This window comes from Rhinoraja longicauda, chromosome 20, assembly GCF_053455715.1.
Source record: "Rhinoraja longicauda isolate Sanriku21f chromosome 20, sRhiLon1.1, whole genome shotgun sequence".
Taxonomy (NCBI): Eukaryota; Metazoa; Chordata; class Chondrichthyes; order Rajiformes; family Arhynchobatidae; genus Rhinoraja; species Rhinoraja longicauda.
The window spans coordinates 8,332,454-8,355,922 of record NC_135972.1 but is presented as its reverse complement, the minus strand read 5'-3'; the positions used below and the strand labels follow the sequence as shown (position 1 = coordinate 8,355,922).

Sequence of the window (23,469 nt, the reverse complement as noted above, 5' to 3'; positions counted from 1 at the left end):
TGGGAAGAGTCTAGCCCGAGACATCACCTATCCAAGCTGTCCGCTTGACTCGTTGAGTTACTCCAAGTCCTTGTTTAGTTTAGAGGTTCATTGTAGAAACAGGCCCTTCTTCAGCTCATCGAGTCTGCACTGACCATCGATCTAGTACCCGTACACTAGTCCTATCAAACACACTGGGTGCAATTTGCAGAAGCCAATTAACCGACAAACCTGCACGTTTTTGGAGTGTGGGAGGAAACCAGAGCACCTGGGGAAATCCCACATGGTCACAGGGAGAACGTGCAAACTCTGCACAGACAGCATTTGCAGCCAGGATTGAACCCGGCTCTCTTGTGCTGCAGGGTAGCAGCTCTACCACTGCGCTTCCCCATCATGTCTAAGTAATATGAATGCTTCTACATGGGCGGCGCAATGGTAGAGTTGCTGCCTTACAGCGCCAGAGACCTGGGTTTGACCCTGACTATGGGTGCTTGTCTGTACGGTGTTTGTACGTTCTCCCCGTGACCTGCGTGGGGTTTCTCTGGGGAGAAGGAATGGGTGACCAGAAATCGGTTCTCCGAGACCTCCAGTTTCCTCCCACATGAGGTTTGTAGGTTAATTGGCTTGGTATAATTGTAAATTGTCCGTAGTGTGTGTAGGATAGTGTTAGTGTGCGGGGATCGCTGGTCGGCGCGGACTTGGTGGGCCGAACGGCCCGTTTACGTGCTGTATCTCGAAACTAATCAAAACTAAACTACAAGAAAACTATTTCTTTCACTTTTGCAACGATTTGTAACGGTCTAAATGGACAAACTCAATGGATGTGCTTGTTACCGGCCTGGTCTGCAAGCATTTGCAGTTGCACATTGTGAAAACCAACTACATTAGGCTAAATTCCTACGCTGGTTTTTCTCTTGAAGTTCTTGTGCAGTTTTTAGCGTTAACGTGATACAAAAACTCAGCTCACGGCTTCAGAGCTCTCTTGTAATTGTGCAAAGTGAAGGTTAATTTCAATAGGAGGCACCCGCAGTCTCCTCTTGAGGATAACATCAAAGTGGGAAAGATTGTATGAATCTCAAAATTCGCTGCTACTCATTCACTTGTTCCTGCACATCCTGTTTCTTTCCATTGTAAGGATTCACTCAGATCTCTATTGTATCATTTGTTTATTGCGTTTTTGCCCAGGGGATCAGATTCATGATTCTTTAAACTAATTAAAAGACATAAATTTATACATAGAAGCTACAGATTTAACCGTTCGGTTATAACGAGGGCTAAATGCTTAAAAGGATATTTGCATATGAACCATTTGATGCACACATCACCCAAATTGATTGAGCCACAATATATGCCAGAACCCTGGACAAAAGAGCTTCCATTCTCCGAAAGTCCTTTGAAGGTGTGCAGCGTTTTCTTAAGGGGAGAATATGCATTGGTCATTACTTGGGTTCAGCTGAAACGCCAGACATGTGTCTGGTCACCCTGGCGACAGCTTGTGGAACAGATGTGCAAATAAGGTGAAATAGCTGTCAAGTGTAGGAAGGAACTACAGATGCTGGTTTACACCACAGATAGACGCAAAATGCCGGAGTAACTCAGCGGGACAGGCAGCATCTCTGGAGAGAAGGAATGGGTGACGTTTCAGACTGCCTGAAGAAGGGTCTCGACCCAAAACGTCACCCATTCCTTCTCTCCAGACCCGCTGAGTTACTCCAGCGTTTCATGTTTATATCAGCTGCCAAGTTGCTAGGTTGCCCACATGCTCTAAAAAAAACCCAGAGAGAATCTTATTGTTCTATCAAAGATCGATTTTACAAATGGTTTCCAATCCATTTCTGTGCCTTAATAATTTGTTCAATGTTCCTTTACGAACCAGTAGAGACCTATGTCGCATCGGCCACACATCACAGCGCGGACAGCCGCAAAATAGATACTAGCTTCAATGTGTAGGAGGGAACTACAGATGCTGGTTTACATCGAAGATAGACACAAAATACTGGAGTAACTCAGCGGGGCAGGCAACATCTCTGGAGAGAAGAAATAGGTGACATTTTGGGTCGAGACCCTTCTTCGGACCTAACTTCAATTGTAGAACATAGAACATAGAATGGTACAGCACAGAAACAGGCCCTTCGGCCCACAATCACGTGCTGAACATAATGCAAAGACCAACTCTTATCTGTTTGTACATAATCCATATCCCTCCATTCCCTGCGTATACATAGAAACATAGAAAATAGGTGCAGGAGGAGGCTATTCGGCCCTTCGAGCCAGCACCGCCATTCATTGTGATCAAGGCTGATCATCCACAATCAGTAACCTGTGCCCAACTTCTCCCCATATCCCTTGATTCCACTAGCCCCCACAGCTCTATCTAACCCTCTCTTAAATTCATCCAGTGATTTGGCCTCCACTGCCCTCTGTGGCAGAGAATTCCACGTTCACGACTCTCTGGGTGAAAAAGTTCCTTCTCACCTCAGTTTTACATGTGCCTGTCCAAATGCCTCGTAAAATGCCACTGACCTATCTGCCTCAACCACCACCTCTGGCAGCAAGTTCCAGGCACACACCGCACCGCCTTCTGTGTAAAAAAACTTGCCCACCACATCTTTAGCTTTGCCCCTCGCACTTTAAAGCCATGCCTCCAGTATTTGGGAAGTAGATTCTGACTGTCAACCATCACATCATAACTCACACTGAGATACACCAACACTTTGTCAGTGGAACAGATTAGTCTCCTACTAATTAATCTCTTACTAAGTTTAGTTCAGTTTAGAGATACAGCCGGAAACAGACCTTTCGGCCCACTTGGAATTCTCTGCCACTTGTGGAATTCTCTGCCACAGAGGGCAGTGGAGGCCAAATCACTGGATGGATTTGAGAGAAAGTCAGATAGAGCTCTAGGGGCTAGTGGAATCAAGGGATATGGGGAGAAGGCAGGCACGGGTTACAGATTGGGGACGGTCAGCCATGATCACAATGAATGGCGGTGCTGGCTCGAAGGGCCGAATGGCCTCCTCCTGCACCTATTTTCTATGTTTTTCTATGACCAGCCATTCCTGCACACTAACACTAACCTACACTATCCTATCATCCTAGGGGCAATTTACAATTACACCAAGCCAAATAACCTACAAACCTGTACGTCTGTGGCGTGCGGGAGGAAACCGGAGCACCCGGAGAAAACCCATGCAGGTCACAGGGAGAACGTACAAACTCCGTACAAACAGAACCCGTAGTCAGGATCGAACCCGGGTCTCTGGCGCTGTAAGGTCGCAACTCTACCGTCGCTCCAAGTTATTGTCAGGTTTCCACATACATCACCACCAGCAACGTTTCATGATTACTTCTTGAGATTTTTAGTAGCTTGATAAAGTAAGAAAAGTTTGAGAAGTCTGTGCTTTGATGTTTATCACAGTTTTCAAAAGTACCACGTGATATGCAAGGTTCTATCAGAGCAAGACAGTACAAATGTGAGGAGGTTTTGCTGGATTGGGCGGCAGGGTGGCTCAGCAGTAGAGTTACAGCACCAGGGACCTGGGTTCAATCCTGACTAAGGATGCTGTCTGTGCGGTGTTTGTACATTCTCCCCGTGACCCTATGGGTTTTCTCTGGGTGCTGTGGTTTCCTCCCGCATTGCCAAGATGTGCAGATTTGTAGGTCAATTGCCTTCTGTAAATTGCAACTAATGTGCAGGTTTGCAAAACTGGGGTAACATAAAACAGGTATGAGGGTGATCGATGGTCGGCGTGGACTTGGTAGGCTACAGGGAGACACAAAATGCTGGAGTAACTCAGCGGGTCAGGCAGCAATTCTGGAAATAGGAATTGGTGACATTTCGGGTCGAGACCCTTCTTCAGACTGAGCGTCAGGGGAGAGGGAAACTAGAGGTATGAAAAGGTACCAAGAACCAACTTTGTTCTTACACTGATTCACTGATATCGCAGTTAACACACAAAAAAAAGAAGTGTTTGTTTACATTAATCTTGTACAGGTCTCAATTTGTTAAAAAAAACAACCCAATCAAAACTATTTCCCCCCCAATATTCTACATTTAGACGAATTCATTCTTCAAATGACTTGATTTGAGATTCTGCAAAGAATCTTAACCGTATTGACAACTCAAGGTGAAACCCATTCATTGATAACATTAATCCCCAGAAATAAAAATAGCTTTGAGTCTGTGAGAAGCGATAGATGACAGCGATGGCGTGCTTGGATGAGATATCCAACCATTATTTTCGCAGTTAGACAGAGTAACCCTGGTTTCATTTCTGAATCATGAGAATGGCTGTTTCCCCCGTTTAAAAGCTTAAAGAGCTATTAAGATGGACAAATTGCTAGTTAAACAGCTGGAAATGTAAATAACAATTTTAACAGTTCGCTGCCCTTCATTCAGAACGCAGATCCACTGATCTTCTCGGCAGAGTGGATTAAACCCCTCTCTCCCTCTCTCTCTCACTCTCACTCTCTCTTCTGCCTTGTTTTATTATACTGTCATTGGGAAGAGGATTGTATGGGGCTTTTCTCCACACTGTGGGATTAATGAATGGAGCTCGGTGTGTCCCGGGGCCTCCTGTGGCCTCCCATTTAGTAAATCCACACACGTTTTTTTTTTAAAGCGAGCAGACGTTTCTGTGATTTTCACGCCTTATTTTCCCCCCCTGGAGAACGCTTCAATCGCGCCATTCTGTCTTTGTATTTGGGGGTAATGATGTGGTCTGAAAGCACCGGTCACGATGGGACCCATTAACGTGGCGATACCCCAACCCTAACACAAAGCTTCAATTCAGACATATATATATATATGTGTGTGTGTGTGTGTATATATATATATATATCTCGCTCTCTCTCCATATATATATATATACACACACACACACATATATGTCTGAATTGAAGCTTTGTATATATATATATATATATATATATATATATATATATATATATATATGTCTCGCTCTCTCCATATATATATGTCTCGCGCTCTCTCTATGCACACACACACATATATATACAAACATATATATATATATATATATATATATATATATATATATATATATATATATATATATATATATATATAGATACTACACGACATAATACTACACAGTATATATATCATATATATACTATTTATATAATGTGTGCCTGGGACAGAAATGATTATAACATTAAGTTATTACAACATTTATTTTTGTAATCATTCATCATGTGAAATGCAATGGCATGACCCAAGGAAATATGATAAATAGCATTAAATATTCACCAGACAAAAAATAAACCCGTCTTTGTGAAGTCAACGCTTTAAATAAATGTCAGCTGGGAATTGAATAATTTCCTAATAATCTGACAAGATATGTTATTTTTTCTGCAAAGTTGTTGCACTGTCTAGTGTTACTCCTCATGCACCTACGCCCACCCGAATTTGACACCGCGTGCTTTTATTTTTGTGGTTTGGTTAAAATATATATTGATTTTGTTATTAGCTTAGCTGAAATGCCACTGACAATTCACCGAGGCGCTGAAATTGTAGACTGTTTTGCAACAAAAATGATAACTTTGGTTCTTTTCCCGATTCCAGAAGCCAGCTGCCGATCCGAAGAACTGACAATGAATAAGGAAAAGTGTATTTTAAAAACGACAAAGCGTCGTCGAAAGGTAACATCTGCTAGGTCTTGCAAAATGATGATAGTTTCCACAGTGCGTCTGGAATTCGACTAACAGATTAAAACATCTTTCTTTCATCCGCTCAATGTCTGATTTTTTTTCTCTCCTCCCTCCCCCCCCCCCCCCCCCCCCCCCAAAAAAAAACCGTCTCTGTATTTCTGGGAGCTTTGATCGATCGGGCATGCAATGGTTTTTGTGTGTGTTTGTGTGTTTGTTCCACCTGTAACTTCATTGAACGCCATCGATAGGAGGCGCCCGATCTCAACAGTTACAAGAGGCTTGCTGGCCAGCGTGGGAAAACCAATGTTAACTCAACGTTCATTCATTCAGTCAGTATTATTCACCCGGTCTGTACACATCCCCGGCTGTATTGTGGACACGCCGTGCAATTAAAATTAACACCTTCTTACTTTTTACGCTTGTTGCTACGCACGTTTGAACCGGCGTTTAATAAATAGGTTTTGTACACCGGAATTAAATGTCTTTAAAACATCTTTTCTGCTAAATGATGTGCAGAAAAGTGGCCACGTTTGGTTAAGAAAACATGCAGGTTTTAATTATTGAGGCGTTTAAAAAAAAAACAAAAAAACATGCATTTAATTTTTTTAATGCATATTTAAATTTTTTCTTTAAATTAAAAAATATACTGTACATAAAATGCTGGGGTAACTCAGCTGGACAGGCAGCATCTCTGGAGAGAAGGAATGGGTGATGTTTCGGGTCGAGACCCTACTTCAGACCCTTCTTTCGTCCTATAAATAAAATATATATGCATTAAAAAAAATTAAAATGCATATTAAAATACACATTAAAAAAAATTAATGCATATATATTTTTAATATAACTAAATGCATAAATATATGTATCTTCAGTGCTTTTGTTTAAAGTTAGACACAAAATGATGCTATATTTAAGAGGGAGTTAGATGTGGCCCTTGTGGCTAAAGGGATCAGGGGGTATGGAGAGAAGGCAGGTACAGGTTACTGAGCTGGATGATCAGCCATGATCATATTGAATGGCGGTGCAGGCTCGAAGGGCCGAATGGCCTACTCCTGCACCTATTTGCTATGTTTCTATGTAACTCAGCGGGTCACCATCTACTTCCCCGTTCTGAAATCAATAATTAGTTGTGTCCGAAGGAACTGCAGATGCTGGTTCACATTGAAGACAGACAAAGTGCTGGAGTGACTCAGCTGGTCAGGCAGCATCTCTGGAGAGAAGAATCGGGTCGAGACCCTTCTTCAGACTGAGAGTCAGGGGAGAGGGAGACACAAGAGATAAAGAAAGGCGAGGTTTGAAAACGAATCATCAAAGCGGACGCGGATCAGGAAACAATTAGTCCCCTGGAGCACAAAAGAAAGGTTACAACCCGAAACGTCACCTATTCCACTTCTCCAGAGATGCTGCCTGACCCGCCGAGTTCTTGAGCTTTTGAAAAAATTAAGCACTGTAGAACGAAGTAGTATAAGAAAATAACTGCAGATGCTGGTACAAATCGAAGGTATTTATTCACAAAATGCTGGAGTAACTCAGCAGGTCAGGCAGCATCTCAGGAGAGAAGGAATGGGTGACGTTTCGGGTCGAGACCCTTCTTCAGTCTGAAGAAGGGTCTCGACCCGAAACGTCACCCATTCCTTCTCCCCTGAGATGCTGCCTGAACTGCTGAGTTACTCCAGCATTTTGTGAATAAGCACTGTAGAACGACTGAGTTACTCCAGTATTTTGTGTCTGTCTTCGTCGTCTGCACCTTGGGTTTCGCTTTCAAGTTTCGTAGCTGTTACTGACTTACTAATGGAAAGCATTTTAAAAAACTGTGCGCGGAAACTGTGCAAACGGAGACCAGAATCAATCAGGTTGAAGGTAGAAAGGTCGGGCGGAAGGGAAAGATGTTTGTGTATATGGATACAATTACTGCAGCGGCGGAGTTATTGGGTCCGGGCAAGACACACACTCACCAGGGAAACTTGCAAGACTTGTTAAAATAAACCGAGGGGAGGCAGGCGGGCTCCTTCTGATCTCTGCAAGGGCTCGAACTGAAACAAGGGACCCGATGCAATTTTCCATTCCAACAGAGCAAACAAACCCGGGGTTTCACCTGCTTCTGCAACCCCCGGTTAAATGGACAATGAGTCCTTAATTAGGAAGAATAGGACAACATTTACATTTGCGATCCCACTTTCTAATGAAGTGCTTAATTGGCCAGGGGGACGGTTTCATTCAACACAAAGTTGAACAGGAACACTTGCAACTTTTTTTCCGGTGAAAAAAATGTGTAGACACAGAACTCCCTTTCATACCGTCAATTAGTGTATATATAGCCTTGAATCCTCAAAAAACACATGGGTGCAAGTTATTAGTCATTAAGTACCTTCTTTTCTTTTTAGTGCAGTTGTACAGTTTGTCTTTGACTTTACTTTAGACTTTGGAGATACAGTGTGGAAGAAGGCCCTTTGGCCCATCGAGTCCACGCCGACCAGCAATCACACCATACACTAGCACTATCCCACACTCCAGGGACTATTTACAATTTTACCGAAGCCAACAAACCTAAGATAGGCACAAAGAGTTGGAATAATTCAGCGGGTCAGATATCCTCTCTGGAGTAGGTGACGTTTCGGGTCATATCATATCATATATATATAGCCGGAAACAGGCCTTTTCGGCCCACCAAGTCCGTGCCGCCCAGCGATCCCCGTACATTAACACTATCCTACACCCACTAGGGACAATTTTTTATTTTTTTTACATTTACCCAGCCAATTAACCTACAGACCCTTCTTCAGACCGAGAGCCGGGGGAAAGGGACATGAGCGATATAGAAGGCAAATGGAACAAATTAATTAGAGATAAGCAAAAAGGTTGGCGTGTGCGAGGAAAGCGGAGCGCCTGGAGAAAACCCACGCGGGTCACGGGGAGAACGTACCAACTCCGTACAGATAGCAGGGTCAGGATCGAAGCCGAGTCTCTGGCGCAGTAAGGCAGCAACTCTACCGCTGCACCACCTGTTCGGAGCTGATCAAGCTTGGGTTACTCTGGTAGCTCACTGCACTAGCAAGCCAGAGCATCTGGAGAATCTTGCCCTCTTTGTCCAGCCTTCTAAAGGGCGAGCAAGGGTCCCAACCCAAAACGGAGTCCGTCTATTCTCTCCCCAGATGCCGCCTGACCCACTGTGTTCCTCCAGCACTTTGTGTTTGGCTCAAGATTCCAGCATCTGCAGGATCTTGCATATCCAAAGGATTTATCTTGCTTTTTTCCTCACTTTCAAACTGCCCCGAGCACTGGGTGTTTGTTTATAAGATGGAGATTGGCAGATTCTTGATCAGTAAGGTTGTCGAAGATTATGGGGAGAAGGCAGGAGAATCGGCTTGAGAAGGATAGATAGTGACAGGAGCAGAATTAGGCCATTTGGCCCATCAAGTCTATTCCGCCATTGAATCATGGCTGATCCATCTTTCCCTCTCAACCCCATTCTCCGGCCTTCTCCCCATAACGCTGGAAGCCTGTGCTAATCAAGAATCTGTCAATCTCCGCCATAAAAATATCCATTGAGATCAGCCATGACCTAACATGGTCCAATAACACTGCTGCACTGGTCAAGAAGGCACAGCAACGACTGTTCTACCTAAGAACACTGAAGAAGTCTGGTCTACCCCAACAGCTGCTGACGACATTCTACCATTGCACCATAGAGAGCATCCTAACACATGGTACCTCAGCTGCACGGAGGCACAGAGGAAAGCTCTTCAGCGGGTAGTCCATAGAGCTCAGAGGACCATCGGAACACAGCTACCAGCCTTGGAGGGCATCTACAACACACGATGCCTCAGAAAAGCCACCAGCATCCACAAAGACTCTTCACACCCCTGCAACAGTCTGTTCGAACTTCTACCATTGGGCGGATGATACAAGGCCTTCTGTGCCTGCACTTCCAGACTCAGGAACAGCTTCATCCCCAGGGCCATAGCTGCTATGAACCGGTGCTGCTGAGCCGGATGGTCACATCGCACAGTGATCCGGCACAGATCTACTTGCACTTTATTCTGTTTTAAAACTGTTCCAATTTGTTTCATTGGGTTGTTTAAATTAATACTGACTAGCTAATTAATTTATTGCATCGTATGGGAGGCGCATTCCCAATCTCGTTGTACCCCTGTACAATGACAATAAAGATATATTGTATTGTATTGTATTGAATGGCAGAGTAGACACAATGGGTTGAATGGCTTAATTATGTTCTTATGACATGAGCATAATCTGAACAAATTCACATGAGCAAAGTCACATGAAGGTAAACACCTCGATTGAAAAATATCTGACTCGATCCCTATCAAACCTGTCTTCGGATTACTTGCTTGGTCTGCTTTTAAGCTTGATTTGGATCATGATAAGTTTTCACCATTTAGTCCCCCTTTAAGCAATTGGTGATGAAACCTGCATCTCATCCAAATCAGACCAAGCTGATCCATTGGCTGGAGAATCTGGTCCTGAAAATACTTGTCTGGGCACAGAGGTGACTGAGACCAACTCTGAACTAGCACCAGACATTAAACTGATTGTGTATGATGAAGCTATTTATTCACAAAATGCTGGAGTAACTCAGCAGGTCAGGCAGCATCTCAGGAGAGAAGGAATGGGTGACGTTTCGGGTCGAGACCCTTCTTCAGACTGATGTCAGGGGGGCGGGACAAAAAGCTAAACAGTTGGGAGCTTTGTTCGGGATACTAATGTTAATCCACAACCATCGTATGAAGTGCTGGAGGAGAGTGGATCGCTGTTGCATTCAGTTGAAGTAGCACCAGAAAACCATGAATCTTCGGATCAAGAAATGATAGAACTGGAAACTTCAGGGGATCCTGCACCAGAAATCCCAGCACACCTTGAAGACGTTTCAACCAAAGTAATTGCTGAACTAACTAGTTCCACAGAAAACTCTACAGTTTTTATCGATGGTGGAAGACTAAATGGATCACCATCACCAGCAAAACTGAAGATGACCGCCCAGAAATCTCTGTCACAAATGGAACTACTCTGGATGGTGAACTGAGAAACCAGAGCACAGTGGAGATGGTCACTATTGTCTAGACTTACCTTTCAAGTTAGGAAACGCCAGCGAAAGTGGCTATTGCACTGTTTCATATCTAAAACTAGACAAATACATCTTCTGGACCGATAGCACAATGGTGCTTAAGTACATCAACAACGAAACCAAACGCTTTCAAACATTTGTAGTAAACAGAATCTCTTTTGTAAGGGGTGCTACTGATGTATCCCAATGGAGATATGTTGGTACAAAGGAAAACCCTGCAGATGAAGCATCAAGAGGACTAACAGCACACCGCTTCTTAAGCTGGAAGAGAAGAAGATTGAAGAAGATCCTGGCCAATGGGCAAAACATTGGGGACCATACCAGATGCACAAGGTCTTGTGCGCACAGTTCAACTTCAGACTAAGAGCAACATCTTGGAAAGACCGATAATGAAGATATGTCTGCTCCTAGAAACTGATACCTGAGTACAGCAAAGACTGATGGCCTTAAACATTGAAGAATCACTAAAGTAGATTAGATGCCAACATTTAATGCATGCTTTATTTTGATTATGTGTGAAGTTTTTATGGCTCCTTTTAATGTTTGTTAGTAATTGTTTTGTAATATACATAGAACAATTAGGGGCCGGTGTGTAGGAGTCATTTGTGTTTATTAGCTGTCTTAGCCTATTATATTATTTTGTATCTTGCAGTTTTATTTTTGGACACTTGAGGGTTGTCATGAGATGAACACATATATGGGTCAAGCTGGAAAGGGTACAGAGAAGATGTACGAGGATGTTGCCAGGACCAGAGGGTCTGAGCTATAGGGAGAGGTTGAGTAGGCTGGGACTCTATTCCTTGGAGCGCAGGAGGATGAGGGGTGATCTTATTGAGGTGTATAAGTCATGAGAGGAATAGATTGGGTAGATGCACAGAGTTTCTTGTGCAGAGTAGGTGGATCAAGGATGAGAGGAGAAAGGTTTAAGGTGAAGGGAAAAAAGATTTAATAGGAATCTGAGGAGTCACTGTTTCACACAAAGGGTGGTGGGTGTATGGAACAAGCTGCCAGAGGAGGTAGTTGAGGCTGGGACTATCCCATTAAGAGACAGTTAGACAGGTACATGCGTAGGACAGGTTTGGAGGGATACGGACCAAATGCGGGCAGGTGGGAGTAGTTTAGCTGGGACATGTGGGCAAGTTGGACTGAAGGGCCTGTTTCCGCATTCTAGGACTCTGTAACAATTGTGACAGAATCAGGTAATGTGAAATGGGAATGAAGTCAGCAACTGTTACTGCTTGACATTTGTAACTTATAGAAATAGGGAAGTATTTTTGGATCATTAACTAGTTTCGAAGACAGTGACACTTCTAAAACAATTATAAAAGTTTTCCCGGCATCATTGCTGGTTCAATGATTTATTTGTATTTGGCAATTTGATATTCAGAAATATTCATTGAAAACACGCTACCCTGTCAACAAATTCAGGAATCTTAATTTATCAGAATTACTGTATCCAAACGTTGCAGAACGTGATCCTACAACAAACAGTTTAATTATGTCCACGCTGTGCACGCAAATTGATGTATTTAATTCACACCGAGCACATTGATCTAATTGGTACCTCAGGGGAAATTAGTGGCTTTCATCTCTTCAGTGTGTATTGTGCGATTTCCACTCCCCCCCCACAGGGAATTCAAGTCAGTAACTTAGAGAGAAAAAAAACCCTCCACCTCTTATTATTGATCCGCTCTTAGAAGCTTTAATCAGATACTTATCTCTAAACCATGTGTGGGAAGAAACTGCAGACCGCTGGTTTAAACCGTAGATAGACACAAAATGCTGGAGTAACTCAGCGGGACAGGCAGCATCTCTGGAGAGAAGGAATGGGTGACGTTTCGGGTCGAGACCCTTCTCCTTCTCTGCTGAGATGCTGCCTGACCTGCTGAGTTACTCCAGCATTTTGTGAATAAATACCTTCGATTTGTACCAGCATCTGCAGTTATCTTCTTATATAACAATGATCTATTCTACATTTTCCTTGACTCTCGTCCCCTTTGATCTCTTGTTTTCACACCTTATCCTTCCATATCTCTAATATCCCTCTCCCTTGACTCTCAGTTTGAGAACGGGGCTCGACTCTTCACCCATTTCACTCGACTCGCCCGTCACCCATTCCTTCTCTCCAGAGATGTTGTCTGTCCCGCTGCGTTACTCCAGCATTTTGCGCCTTTCTTGACTTCAAACCCATCACTGGGTTAGTGATGGTTCAGCACTAGATTGGCACACTGCCCTCCGTTTAAACAGTCCATCCAAACATACCCATTAAACTCATGTGAAGGTAAATGTCTCGATATTATATTTGTGTTAAGTTCATCCATATTTCCTTTGTTCTGACATCTGGGGCCAAAAAAAACATCCACATCACACGACTTCCCCTGTGGTTGTCAAGGAGATAGGAGGTGGACACGGACGCCTTGTCGACTCGAATTGGTACAGTTCTGGGGTATTTATTTCACAAAATGCTGGAGTAACTCAGCAGGTCAGGCAGCATCTCGGGAGAGAAGGGATGGGTCGAGACCCTTCTTCAGACTGGGAATCCCTCGCCAAGATAATGGGGAAGATGAGGCTCGAAGGCAGGTCTATAACGCAAACCAGGCTGCCAGTGGATAGAATAGAGACAAGTGTCATCTCAGCAGCCCGGCCTCGGACGCACTGGGGCATTGATTGCACCTTTACAGAGAGAGACAGAGGCTCGTTGCAATGGCCCAGTGCTCAACATGAGAAACAATGCACGCTCGCTTGCAATGTTTGCTCTTGAAGCGACCAGAGCGGTCGGTGCAAAGCCCACAACTCGGGACACAACCCGCGTCGCTTTGCAAACGACCCACCGGCTTGCTGCTGGTCAAGCTCCACATACCCCACCCCATACCCCACCCCCCCCCCTCTCCTCCTTACCCCCAAGAGGCGCGATCTCACCCGGCCACGCACACAACAAAAGCTCCCACTTTGTTTTTTTGTTGCGATGCAAAACCATTGCGCCCCCGTGCAAATAAAAACAACGAGGGGGGGACGCGAGGGGGTGGAGATGGAGACTCCCCTTCGTCAATGAGAAGGCTGGACCTCTCCTCGCGGGTGCCGGGGAAGGGAAGGGAAGGGGAGAGAAGGGGAGGTGGGAATCCAGGGACCGCGTCCCGTCTCCCCGGGACCGCGTCCCGTTTTCCAATCCTGTCCCAGACGCTGCCCCCCGCGCCTCGCCTCACTGCGCCCGCCACCCCCCTCTCTCTCTCTCTCTCTCTCTCTCTCCCCCCCTCCCACTCCCTCTCTCCCCTCCCTCTCACCCTCTCTCTCTCTCTCTCTCTCTCTCTCTCTCCCCTTTCCCCCTCCTTCTCCCCCTCCCTCTCCCCCTCCCTCTCCCCCTCCCTCTCTCTCTCTCTCTCTCTCTCTCTCTCTCTCTCTCTCTCTCTCTCTCTCTCTCTCTCTCTCTCTCCCTTTCCCCTCCTTCTCCCCCTCCCTCTCCCCCTCCCTTCCCCTCCCTCTCTCTCTCCCACCCTCCCTCTCCCTCCCTCTCTCTCTCTCTCCCTCCCTCTCTCTCTCTCCCTCCCTCCCTCCCTCCCTCCCTCCCTCTCTCTCTCTCCCACCCTCTCCCTCCCTCCCTCCCTCCCTCTCAACCACCACCACAAAGCGTCTTTTTGCAACAGCCCGGTTGGTTTGTGTCGTGCACGCGCGCTGGGAATGCGCCCTGCTCGTGCCCGTGCGCGTGCCCGCAGGGGGCGCGCCTGTGCCCCCTGACGCTTCCCGCATGAAAATGAGGCTGTCAGCTCCTCAGATTCTCAGTCCAAACGCGTCTTATCAAAGAAACACCGAGGATCGAAACATATCATTATGGGCACTGTTTGTCTTTCATGGCACCTCTGTTTGCTTTTCGTCCTGTTAAATACTTGTCGTTCCTTGGGAACTAGTGGGACTGTCGGTAAGACTTCTGCAATTTGAAACATTCTCTCTGTAACCTTTTAAAAAATATATATATATATATTGCAAACTGTGAAAGAGGAATTTGAGTCTGTTTATTTTTTTATTTTTTTTAGTGAGGGTGAGTGTTTGTCAGTTATATACATTTCGGGGTGGGGAGGGAGGGAGGGAGAGGGGGTGAGAGGGGGGGGTGAATGAATGTTTGCAACCAGTCAATGTGTGGTAAGACTCTTTTTATTTTGTCCCGTCCCGGGCTTTGAAGCCACGACTTCCAAGAGATTTCCGTTCAGCCGCCTGGCTGTGTGTGTATGTCCCCCAATGTTGAAATCTGCAGCTAATCCTTAACATTTTGCAAGGGGAAATATTTGCAACTTTCAGAAGCCATTAAGCACCCCCGCCAGCACGACACTTTTATTACTGCTCAAGGAACAGAATACAGTAGTACCTGGGGGAAAGGCGAAACAAAGGAGTAAGCATTTTCTTTCAGTTCTTTTAATTGTGGCCGTTTTGTATTTTAATGCAAACGTGGGGCTACTTTCAAGCTTTTATTTTTAGCAGCCCCAACGTCATTTATATTAGTTAAAACGTCCGAGACTCTCTCTCCCTCCCCCCCCTCCTCTCCCTCCTAATCTAATTGGAAGTTTTTGTGCAAATACTAAACGTCCTGAACTTGAATAAAGTTTGTAATGTCGAGTGTGTGAACGAACTGCAGATGCCGGTTTAATCCGAAGATATTTGTTTAACTTTTGCACTGTGAAATGATTGCAAGTCTGGTTTTCCTAATGTGTTTTTTTTTTTTTTAAATGCCTCTGTTAAAACACTGGGCCGTGTATTTCGGAAGGATTATAACCAAGTTGCTTTTGTTGCATGTTATATTTTATAGAGTCTTACTTTATATTGTGGAATACTTTATATTGGGGGAAAAAAACAAACAGATTTGCAGTGATTAAATAGTTAAAATTGAGAGATTGGAAGGGAGTTTGTACTAGGACAGATATTCCCTGCAGAAAGAGCGATATTTTACTTATTGGTTAACACACAGACTGATCCCCCCCCCCCTCCAGTACTCATGAAAAGCCCCCTTTGGGCTCATTTGCAGTTTAATTCTGCGGACGGCGGCGACACCAAGGAACCCAGCTGTCAAGTCCCGTGAAACCATCGGGGAGGAGTACTTGATAATGGGTCAAAATATGACAAGGCACTATTTATTTTCTGCTTCGCTGCAGCCGACTGCTGCTTGTCGGAGATCTAGTCTCGGATTGCCTCCCAGTTCATTTTATCTGAAACTCAGTTTGGGATTTGATCGAGCCGGCAGATTCAATCGATTTAACAACAACAACAACAACAACAACAACAACAACAAAAAGCCGGCTGATTCCTTAAAGGGGGAGGGGAAGAGGAGAAAATGAGTGTCTATGAATAAATAAAAGGTCTTCCTCGTCCAAAAGACTCCCGTAAACGTTTAAACGCTCATTAGATTGCCATTATTGTCAAGGCCATTGCAATCTGTTAGATGCGGCCTCAATGAACCCTTCTGACCAAACCTACATCGCCACAAGATGCAATAGTGACCAAGTGGCCAGGGGGTTTGTGGATGAATTTGCAATGCACGCCCGCTTCACGTCTGACTCTCGAAGGACCCATGGGCACCGAGGGAACGCGGACAATGAATGGTCCGGCTTCGACACAGATGGATAATGACACTCACTGCGAACAAATCGATGACCAGTCTCACCCCCCCCCCCCTCCCCTCGCCCAGCCCAGCAGCCGCCGGCTTATTGACAGTAATCCATTAATCAATAGCGCCGGCTCGAATAATGATGCCTCGGGGCCAATTAGCAATTCAAATTGGGACTTTTAAATTATATATGTATAAGAAGATAACTGCAGATGCTGGTACAAATCGAAGGTATTTATTCACAAAATGCTGGAGTAACTCAGCGGGTCAGGCAGCATCTCAGGAGAGAAGGATTGGGCGACGTTTCGGGTCGAGACCCTTCTTCAGACTTTTAAATTATTTGTTTTTTAATTAACTCACGAAGCACGAGTCGCCAATTTCCAAAGGAAATGCTCACAAAGTTGCCCATTCCCATCTGTTTAAAAAAACAAAATTCAATGGGGAAATCAGAATTGTTTTTATATTTAACGCGACATTGAACTGAACCAAGCGCCTTGGCGTTTGTTATCACTGTAGCAAATTTGCTGTTGAGATGTTGGAAATTGACAGACCTGTGTTAATTATAAGTAAATAAATCCCTCTTTTCGTTTGCCAGCAGCCCCGGTGTGTGTACGTCTATCTACACGCGAATTAAAATGATGTGCATTTAGACAATATCACTGTCTAAAGTTTTGAGCCGGTTTAGATTTAAAAAATATATAAATGTGCATCTTTGATGAACTTTACACGTTATGCTGCTTTGGTTTGACTCATACGGGCGAGAGATACCAAAACAAAGCGGCCCAGAAGGCAGGTTTAACCAATGTTATCATAACTGCCTCTTAAATTACGAAGATAGACACAAAAAAAGCTGGAGTAACTCAGCGGGACAGGCAGCATCTCTGGAGAGAAGGAATGGGTGACGTTTTAATGGGCACCTCTTAATTAGCCCCTCGACTTCCTTATGACGTTCACCACCCAATATGCTAAGAGGATAGCCATACTGAAAGACATGTCTCCCGCTCTCCCCCTCTCTCCTCTTCCCCCTCTCCCCCTCTCCCCCTCTCCCCCTCTCTCTCCTCTCTCTCCTCTCCCCCTCCCCCCTCTCCTCCCCCCTCTCCTCCCCCCTCTCCTCCCCCCTCTCCTCCCCCCTCTCCTCCCCCCTCTCCTCCTCCCTCTCCTCCCCCTCTCTCCTCCCCCCTCTCTCCTCCCCCCTCTCTCTCCCCCTCTCTCCTCCCCTCCTCTCTCCTCTCCCCCTCTCTCTCCCCCTCTCTCCTCCCCTCCTCTCTCCTCTCCCCCTCTCTCTCCCCCTCTCTCCTCTCCCCCTCTCTCCTCTCCCCCTCTCCCCTCTCCCCCTCTCCCCTCTCCCCCTCTCTCCTCTCCTCCTCTCCCCCTCCCTACTCTCCCCCCCCTCTCCTCTCCCCCCCTCCCTCTCCCTCGGTTGGCATTTAAAAGACACGAGGCTGCAGTTCGGCGCGTTTGTTGTTCTTGCCCAGGCAGTGTTTGGCCTTCGAGGACCGTGAAATAACGTCGCACTGTCTGTGGCACCGAGTCCGAGCAAGCTGCACATGTGTCCCTCCACTATTGCCCCCTCTCTGGGAACGGCTCAGCTCTGGCGAAACCCAACACACATCTCCAACGCTCTCAGCGCGCACGTTTTGCAAGATACAAAACGCTGGAAAAAACTCAGCGGGACGGGCAGCATCTGTGGATATCAACCTTCTCCCCAGAGATGCTGCCCGTCCCGCTGAGTTACTCCAAGGGGTTGTGTCTTATCTTCGGTGCAAAGAAAGGCAACACATCTGCAGTTCATAACGACCGACACAAGTTGCAACATACATACTCGTCTGGAAACCACCCCCATCCCAACAGCATCTTAACACGATTAACCGAGGCTGTGCAAATCAAAACATAACAGGGGTCTGAAGAAGGGTCTCGACCCATTCATCCTCTCCAGAGATGCCGCCTGACCCGCTGAGTTACTCCAGCATGTTGTGTTTTTGTCCAACCTCGGTGTGAACCAGCATCTGCAGTTCCTTCCGACACATAACGAGGTTTGGCTTAGTATTTTTCCAAATGACTTAACAGACAGAGTAGGGGGACTGGAAAACACAATGACCTAAATCACACTATATCTGTCTGCGCGACCTTCCTGAATAACCACTATATTAGTTGCATTAACATTGCTGTTTTCTCTCTAGAGGTCCCAAAGTTTAGGCTTCAGTTCCATTCTTGATCGACAGGGGCAGTGGTGTCTCGAATCTTGTTGGCTCGGTTTAATAAAATTAAATGCATGCATTTTCGTTTTGAGGGTAGTTTGGTACCAAACATGTGAGAATGCAAGTTTGATTCTGTGTGAATTGTTGTGCTAATCTTTCCCCCCATCCCCTCATATTGCACCAGTAACAAAGTTACAGGAACCAAAGCTGAGGTTTCGGGACACTGTGCCAATCTATATTGGACGTGTGCGTGATAATATTCTAAATGTAGACGGACACACAAAGTGCTGGATAGAGCGGATGTGGAGAGGATGCAGGTCACGGGGAGAACGTACAAACTCCGTACAGACAGCACCCATAGTCAGGATCGAACCCGGGTCTCTGGCACTGCAAGCGCTGTAAGGCAGCAACTCTGCCACTGTGCAGGAGAATGAGGTTGAGAGGGGGAGATAGATCAGCCATGATTGAATGGCGGAGTAGACTTGATGGGCCGAATGGCCTAATTCTGCTCCTGGAACATGAACTTATGAGCTCAATAATATGAGTCTAATAAAAGGTTACCTTTGTTTACCTGTGCTTACATTGCAAAGATAGATCAGCCATGATTAAATGGTGGAGTAGACCTGCTGGGCCGAATGGCCTAATTCTGCCCCTGTGTCTTCTGGTCTTAAAGATCACAGCTGAGGTAAGGGTTGGCAGCCCAACAGTCGGGTGGCAAGATGGGCAAATTCCCTTTGTGCTGCCATCTCCTTACCACCACACCATGCACTAGAACATAACAGATAACATAGAAAATAGGTGCAGGAGGAGGCCATTCGGCCCTTTGAGCCAGCACCGCCATTCATTGTGATCATGGCTAATCATCCACAATCAGTAACCTGTGCCTGCCTTCTCCCCATATCCCTTGATTCCACTAGCCCCTAGAGCTCTATCTAAGTCTCTTTTAAATTCATCCAGTGAATTGGCCTCCACTGTCCTCTGTGGCAGAGAATTCCACAAATTCACAACTCTCTGGGTGGAAAAGTTCCTTCTCACCTCAGTTTTAAATGGCCTCCCCTTTATTCCAAGACTGTGACCCTGGTTCTGGACTCCCCCAACATTTGGATTTTTTTTCCTGCATCTAGCTTGTCCAGTCCTTTTATGATTTTATATGTCTCTATAAGAACCCCTCTCATCCTTCTAAACTCCAGTGAATACAAGCCTAGTCTTTCCAATCTTTCCTCGTATGACAGGTCCTTCCATCCTGGGGATGGAGTAATGCCACATGACATGGGTATAATTCGTCAATGGTCGACCATTGGAATGGCGATGCTTAACTCTTTCTCGTCTCGTTCTAGATCTCGATGAGTGCACTGTCGGGACCGATGATTGTCACATTGATGCCATCTGCCAAAATACACCCAAGTCCTACAAATGCATCTGCAAACCTGGCTACAAAGGAGATGGGAAACAATGCGAAGGTAAATGGAAGGCTAAAGTCTAGCGATTTACTTGCTCGCAGGGGAGAAGATTTTCCTTTCTGGTTATACACCAAATTATTCACACCTACAAGTGAATAGGTACAATCTTGCCCTTGCTCCAGGTGTCTTACAGCACCAGAGACCCGGGTTCGATCCTGACCTCGGGTGCTGTCTGTACGGAGTTTGTGTGTTCTCCCCGTGCAGGTTTTCTCTGAGTGCTCCAGTTCCCTCCCACATTCCAAAGACGTGCTGGTCTGTAGGTTAAAACTAAAACCATTGCCAATGCCCTTCATTAAGAAAGATGGCTTCCAAGAATGCCATAGGTTGAAATCTTTCCGGGTCTCTGGCGCTGTAGGTACGGGCGTACAGTAGCAACTCTACTGCTGCTCCACTGTGCCGCTCCTGGTCTGAGAATAGGTTTCTCGCCTCTAGTCTCATTTAGGAATGATATTGATATTACCAACAAAATCTAATCTCAGTCTTTCAAATGTCTAAAACTGCGTTTAAAACTAGCAATGTGTTCAAAGTTGTCTTTGGGACTACTGTTGTAGCTCGTGAATTACCAGCTTGCATCCATTTCATACACAGTATGTCCATGAACAGAGCCTAGTTTAGTTTAGAGATACTGCGCTGAAACAGGCCCTTCGGCCCATTGAGTCCGCACCGAACAGCGATCCCTGCACACTAACGCTAACCTGCACATACAGTAGGGGCAACTTACATTTATACCAAGCCAATTAACCTACAAATCTGGACATCTTTGGAGCGTGGGAGGAAACCGAAGATCTTGGAGAAAACCCACGTGGTCACGGGGAGAACGTACAATTTCCGTGCAGACAGCGCCCGCGGTCGGGATCGAACACGGGTCTCTTGTGCTCTAAGCGCTGCAGGGCAGCGGCTTTAACGCGACGCCATAAGTGGGCACCTCCCTTCACTGGTGTTCCATTGAGTTAGGCCCACAACTCCAAGGCTCAATGGTTAGTTCTGGTGTCCCAGAACCACCCCCCTCAATACCTGCTCTCACCACCTATGCTACCAGGATCTAGGAAGCTACAGGCAATTAATGCCGGCTCTTGGAGGGATTCTGAGCGATTTACCTTTGTGAAAGGCTTTGTGTTCAAGTCGAATGAACAACAGCCAATATGTGAGGCCTCAACTCCTTGGTCTTCTCACGCTGAGAGCAAGCTCGGTGTGCTGGTGTAGTTTGTTCGAACGATCGCTCTCCTTTCATTCTCTGACTCATCATCGTCTGTGATTCGTCCAACAGCGGCGCTGTCCTCGGCAAATTTAAAGAAGGAGTTGGATTGTAAATTGTCCCTAGTGTGTGTAGGATAGTGCTAGTATGCGGGGATCACTGGTTGGCACGGACTTGGTTGGCCGAAGGTCCTGTTTCCACGCTGTATCTCTAAACTAAAAAAAGACACACCCAACAGATTGAAATACTGCAATGGCCAGTTTATACACTATTTGGGACCTAAAACAGCAATGAACTAAATAAATGGATGGTATTGTTTTAGGGATAAATCTTGTCCAGAACACTGGGATAATCCAACCTGAGAACACAAGTAGAGGCGATGGTTTAATGCCTTCCGATACAGTGGTGGTAACAGTGGTGCCACGGTGGGGAGCCAGCCTGAGTGATGTGCTGACATTCCTGGAGTAAGGCTTGATCCCGTGACCTCCCACTGGGAAGAGAATGCTCCCATTGAAAACAATTGGCACACCAGTTCAGTTTAGTTTAGAGATACAGCGCGGAAACAGGCCCTTCGGCCCACCGAGTCCGCTCCGACCAGCGATCCCCGCACACTAACACAATCCTACACACACTAGGGAAAAGTTACACGTACACCAAGCTAATTAACCTACAAACTTGTACGACTTTGGAGTGTGGGAGGAAACCGAAGATCTCGGAGAAAGCCCACGCAGGTCACGGGGAGAGCGGACAGACTCCCTACAGAAAATCACCCATAGTCAGGATGGGAGCTGTAAGGCAGCAACTCTACCACTGTAAGGCAGCAACTCTACCACTGTAAGGCAGCAACTCTACCACTGTAAGGCAGCAACTCTACCACTGTAAGGCAGCAACTCTACCGCTGTAAGGCAGCAACTCTACCGCTGTAAGGCAGCAACTCTACCACTGTAAGGCAGCAACTCTACCGCTGTAAGGCAGCAACTCTATCACAGCGCCACCGTGATGCCCCAGATCTCAGATTCAGGTTCACCCTATCACTCCCCTATAAGTTCAGTTCAGTTTAGTTTATTGTCACGTGTACCGAGGTACAGTGAAAAGCTTTCGTTGCTTGCTAACCAGTCAACGGAAAGACAATGCATGATTACAATCGAGCCGCCCACAGTGTGCAGAGACATGATAAAGCGAATGACGTTTAGTGCAAGGTAAAGCCAGTAAAGTCCAATCAAAGATATTCCGAGGGTCACCAATGAGGTAGATTGTAGTTCAGGACTGCTCTCTGGTTGTGGTAGGATGATTCAGTTGCCTGATAACAGCTAGGAAGAAACTGTCCCCGAATCTGGAGTTGTACCTTTTGTCCGCTGGGAGAGGGGTCAAGGACAGCATAAAAATAAAAGAGAAGAAGTATAACATAGCAAAGAAGAGTGGGAAGCCAGAGGATTGGGACTCTTTTAAAGAGCAACAGAAGATAACTAAAAAGGCAATACGGGGAGAAAAGGTGAGGTATGAGGGTAAGCTAGCCAATAATATAAAGGAGGATAGTAAAAGCTTTTTTAGGTATGTGAAGAGGAAAAAAATAGTCAAGGCAAATGTGGGTCCCTTGAAGACAGAAGCAGGGGAATTTATTATGGGGAACAAGGAAATGGCAGACGAGTTGAACCGGTACTTTGGATCTGTCTTCACTAAGGAGGATACAAACAATCTCCCAGATGTTCTAGTGGCCAGAGATCCTAGGGTGACAGAGGAACTGGAGGAAATTCACATTAGGCAGGAAAAAGTTTTGGGTAGACTGATGGGACTCAAGGCTGATAAATCCCTAGGGCCTGATGGTCTGCATCCCAGGGTGCTTAAGGAGGTGGCTCTAGAAATTGTGGACGCATTAGTGATTATTTTCCAATGTTCTATAGATTCCGGGTCAGTTCCTGTGGATTGGAGGGTAGCTAATGTTATCCCACTTTTCAAGAAAGGAGGGAGAGAGAAAACGGGAAATTATAGACCAGTTAGTCTGACATCGGTGGTGGGGAAGATGCTGGAGTCAATTATAAAAGACGAAATTGCTGAGCATTTGGATAGCAGTAACAGGATCGTTCCGAGTCAGCATGGATTTATGAAGGGGAAATCATGCTTGACTAATCTACTGGAATTTTTTGAGGATGTAACTAGGAAAATTGACTGGGGAGAGCCGGTGGATGTGGTGTACCTCGACTTTCAGAAAGCCTTCGACAAGGTCCCACATAGGAGATTGGTGGGCAAAATGAGAGCACATGGTATTGGAGGTAGGGTACTGACATGGA

The 23,469-nt window shown here is 45.8% G+C and overlaps 1 protein-coding gene across 3 annotated transcripts in view; it reads left to right on the top strand.

The window, feature by feature from the left end:
* The first annotated feature begins 14,462 nt into the window (after positions 1-14,462).
* The window catches only part of scube1 (signal peptide, CUB domain, EGF-like 1), a 208,764-nt gene continuing 199,757 nt past the window's right edge, over positions 14,463-23,469 (top strand). For 2 of the 3 annotated variants that reach the window (XM_078416899.1, XM_078416897.1), the window contains exons 1-2: positions 14,463-14,651; positions 19,864-19,986. In XM_078416899.1, coding sequence (XP_078273025.1) covers positions 14,564-14,651; positions 19,864-19,986 — 211 coding nt within the window. In that variant the 5' untranslated portion in view covers positions 14,463-14,563. The remainder of the gene's footprint in view (positions 14,652-19,863; positions 19,987-23,469) is intronic. The other variant, XM_078416898.1, reaches the window with a different exon arrangement.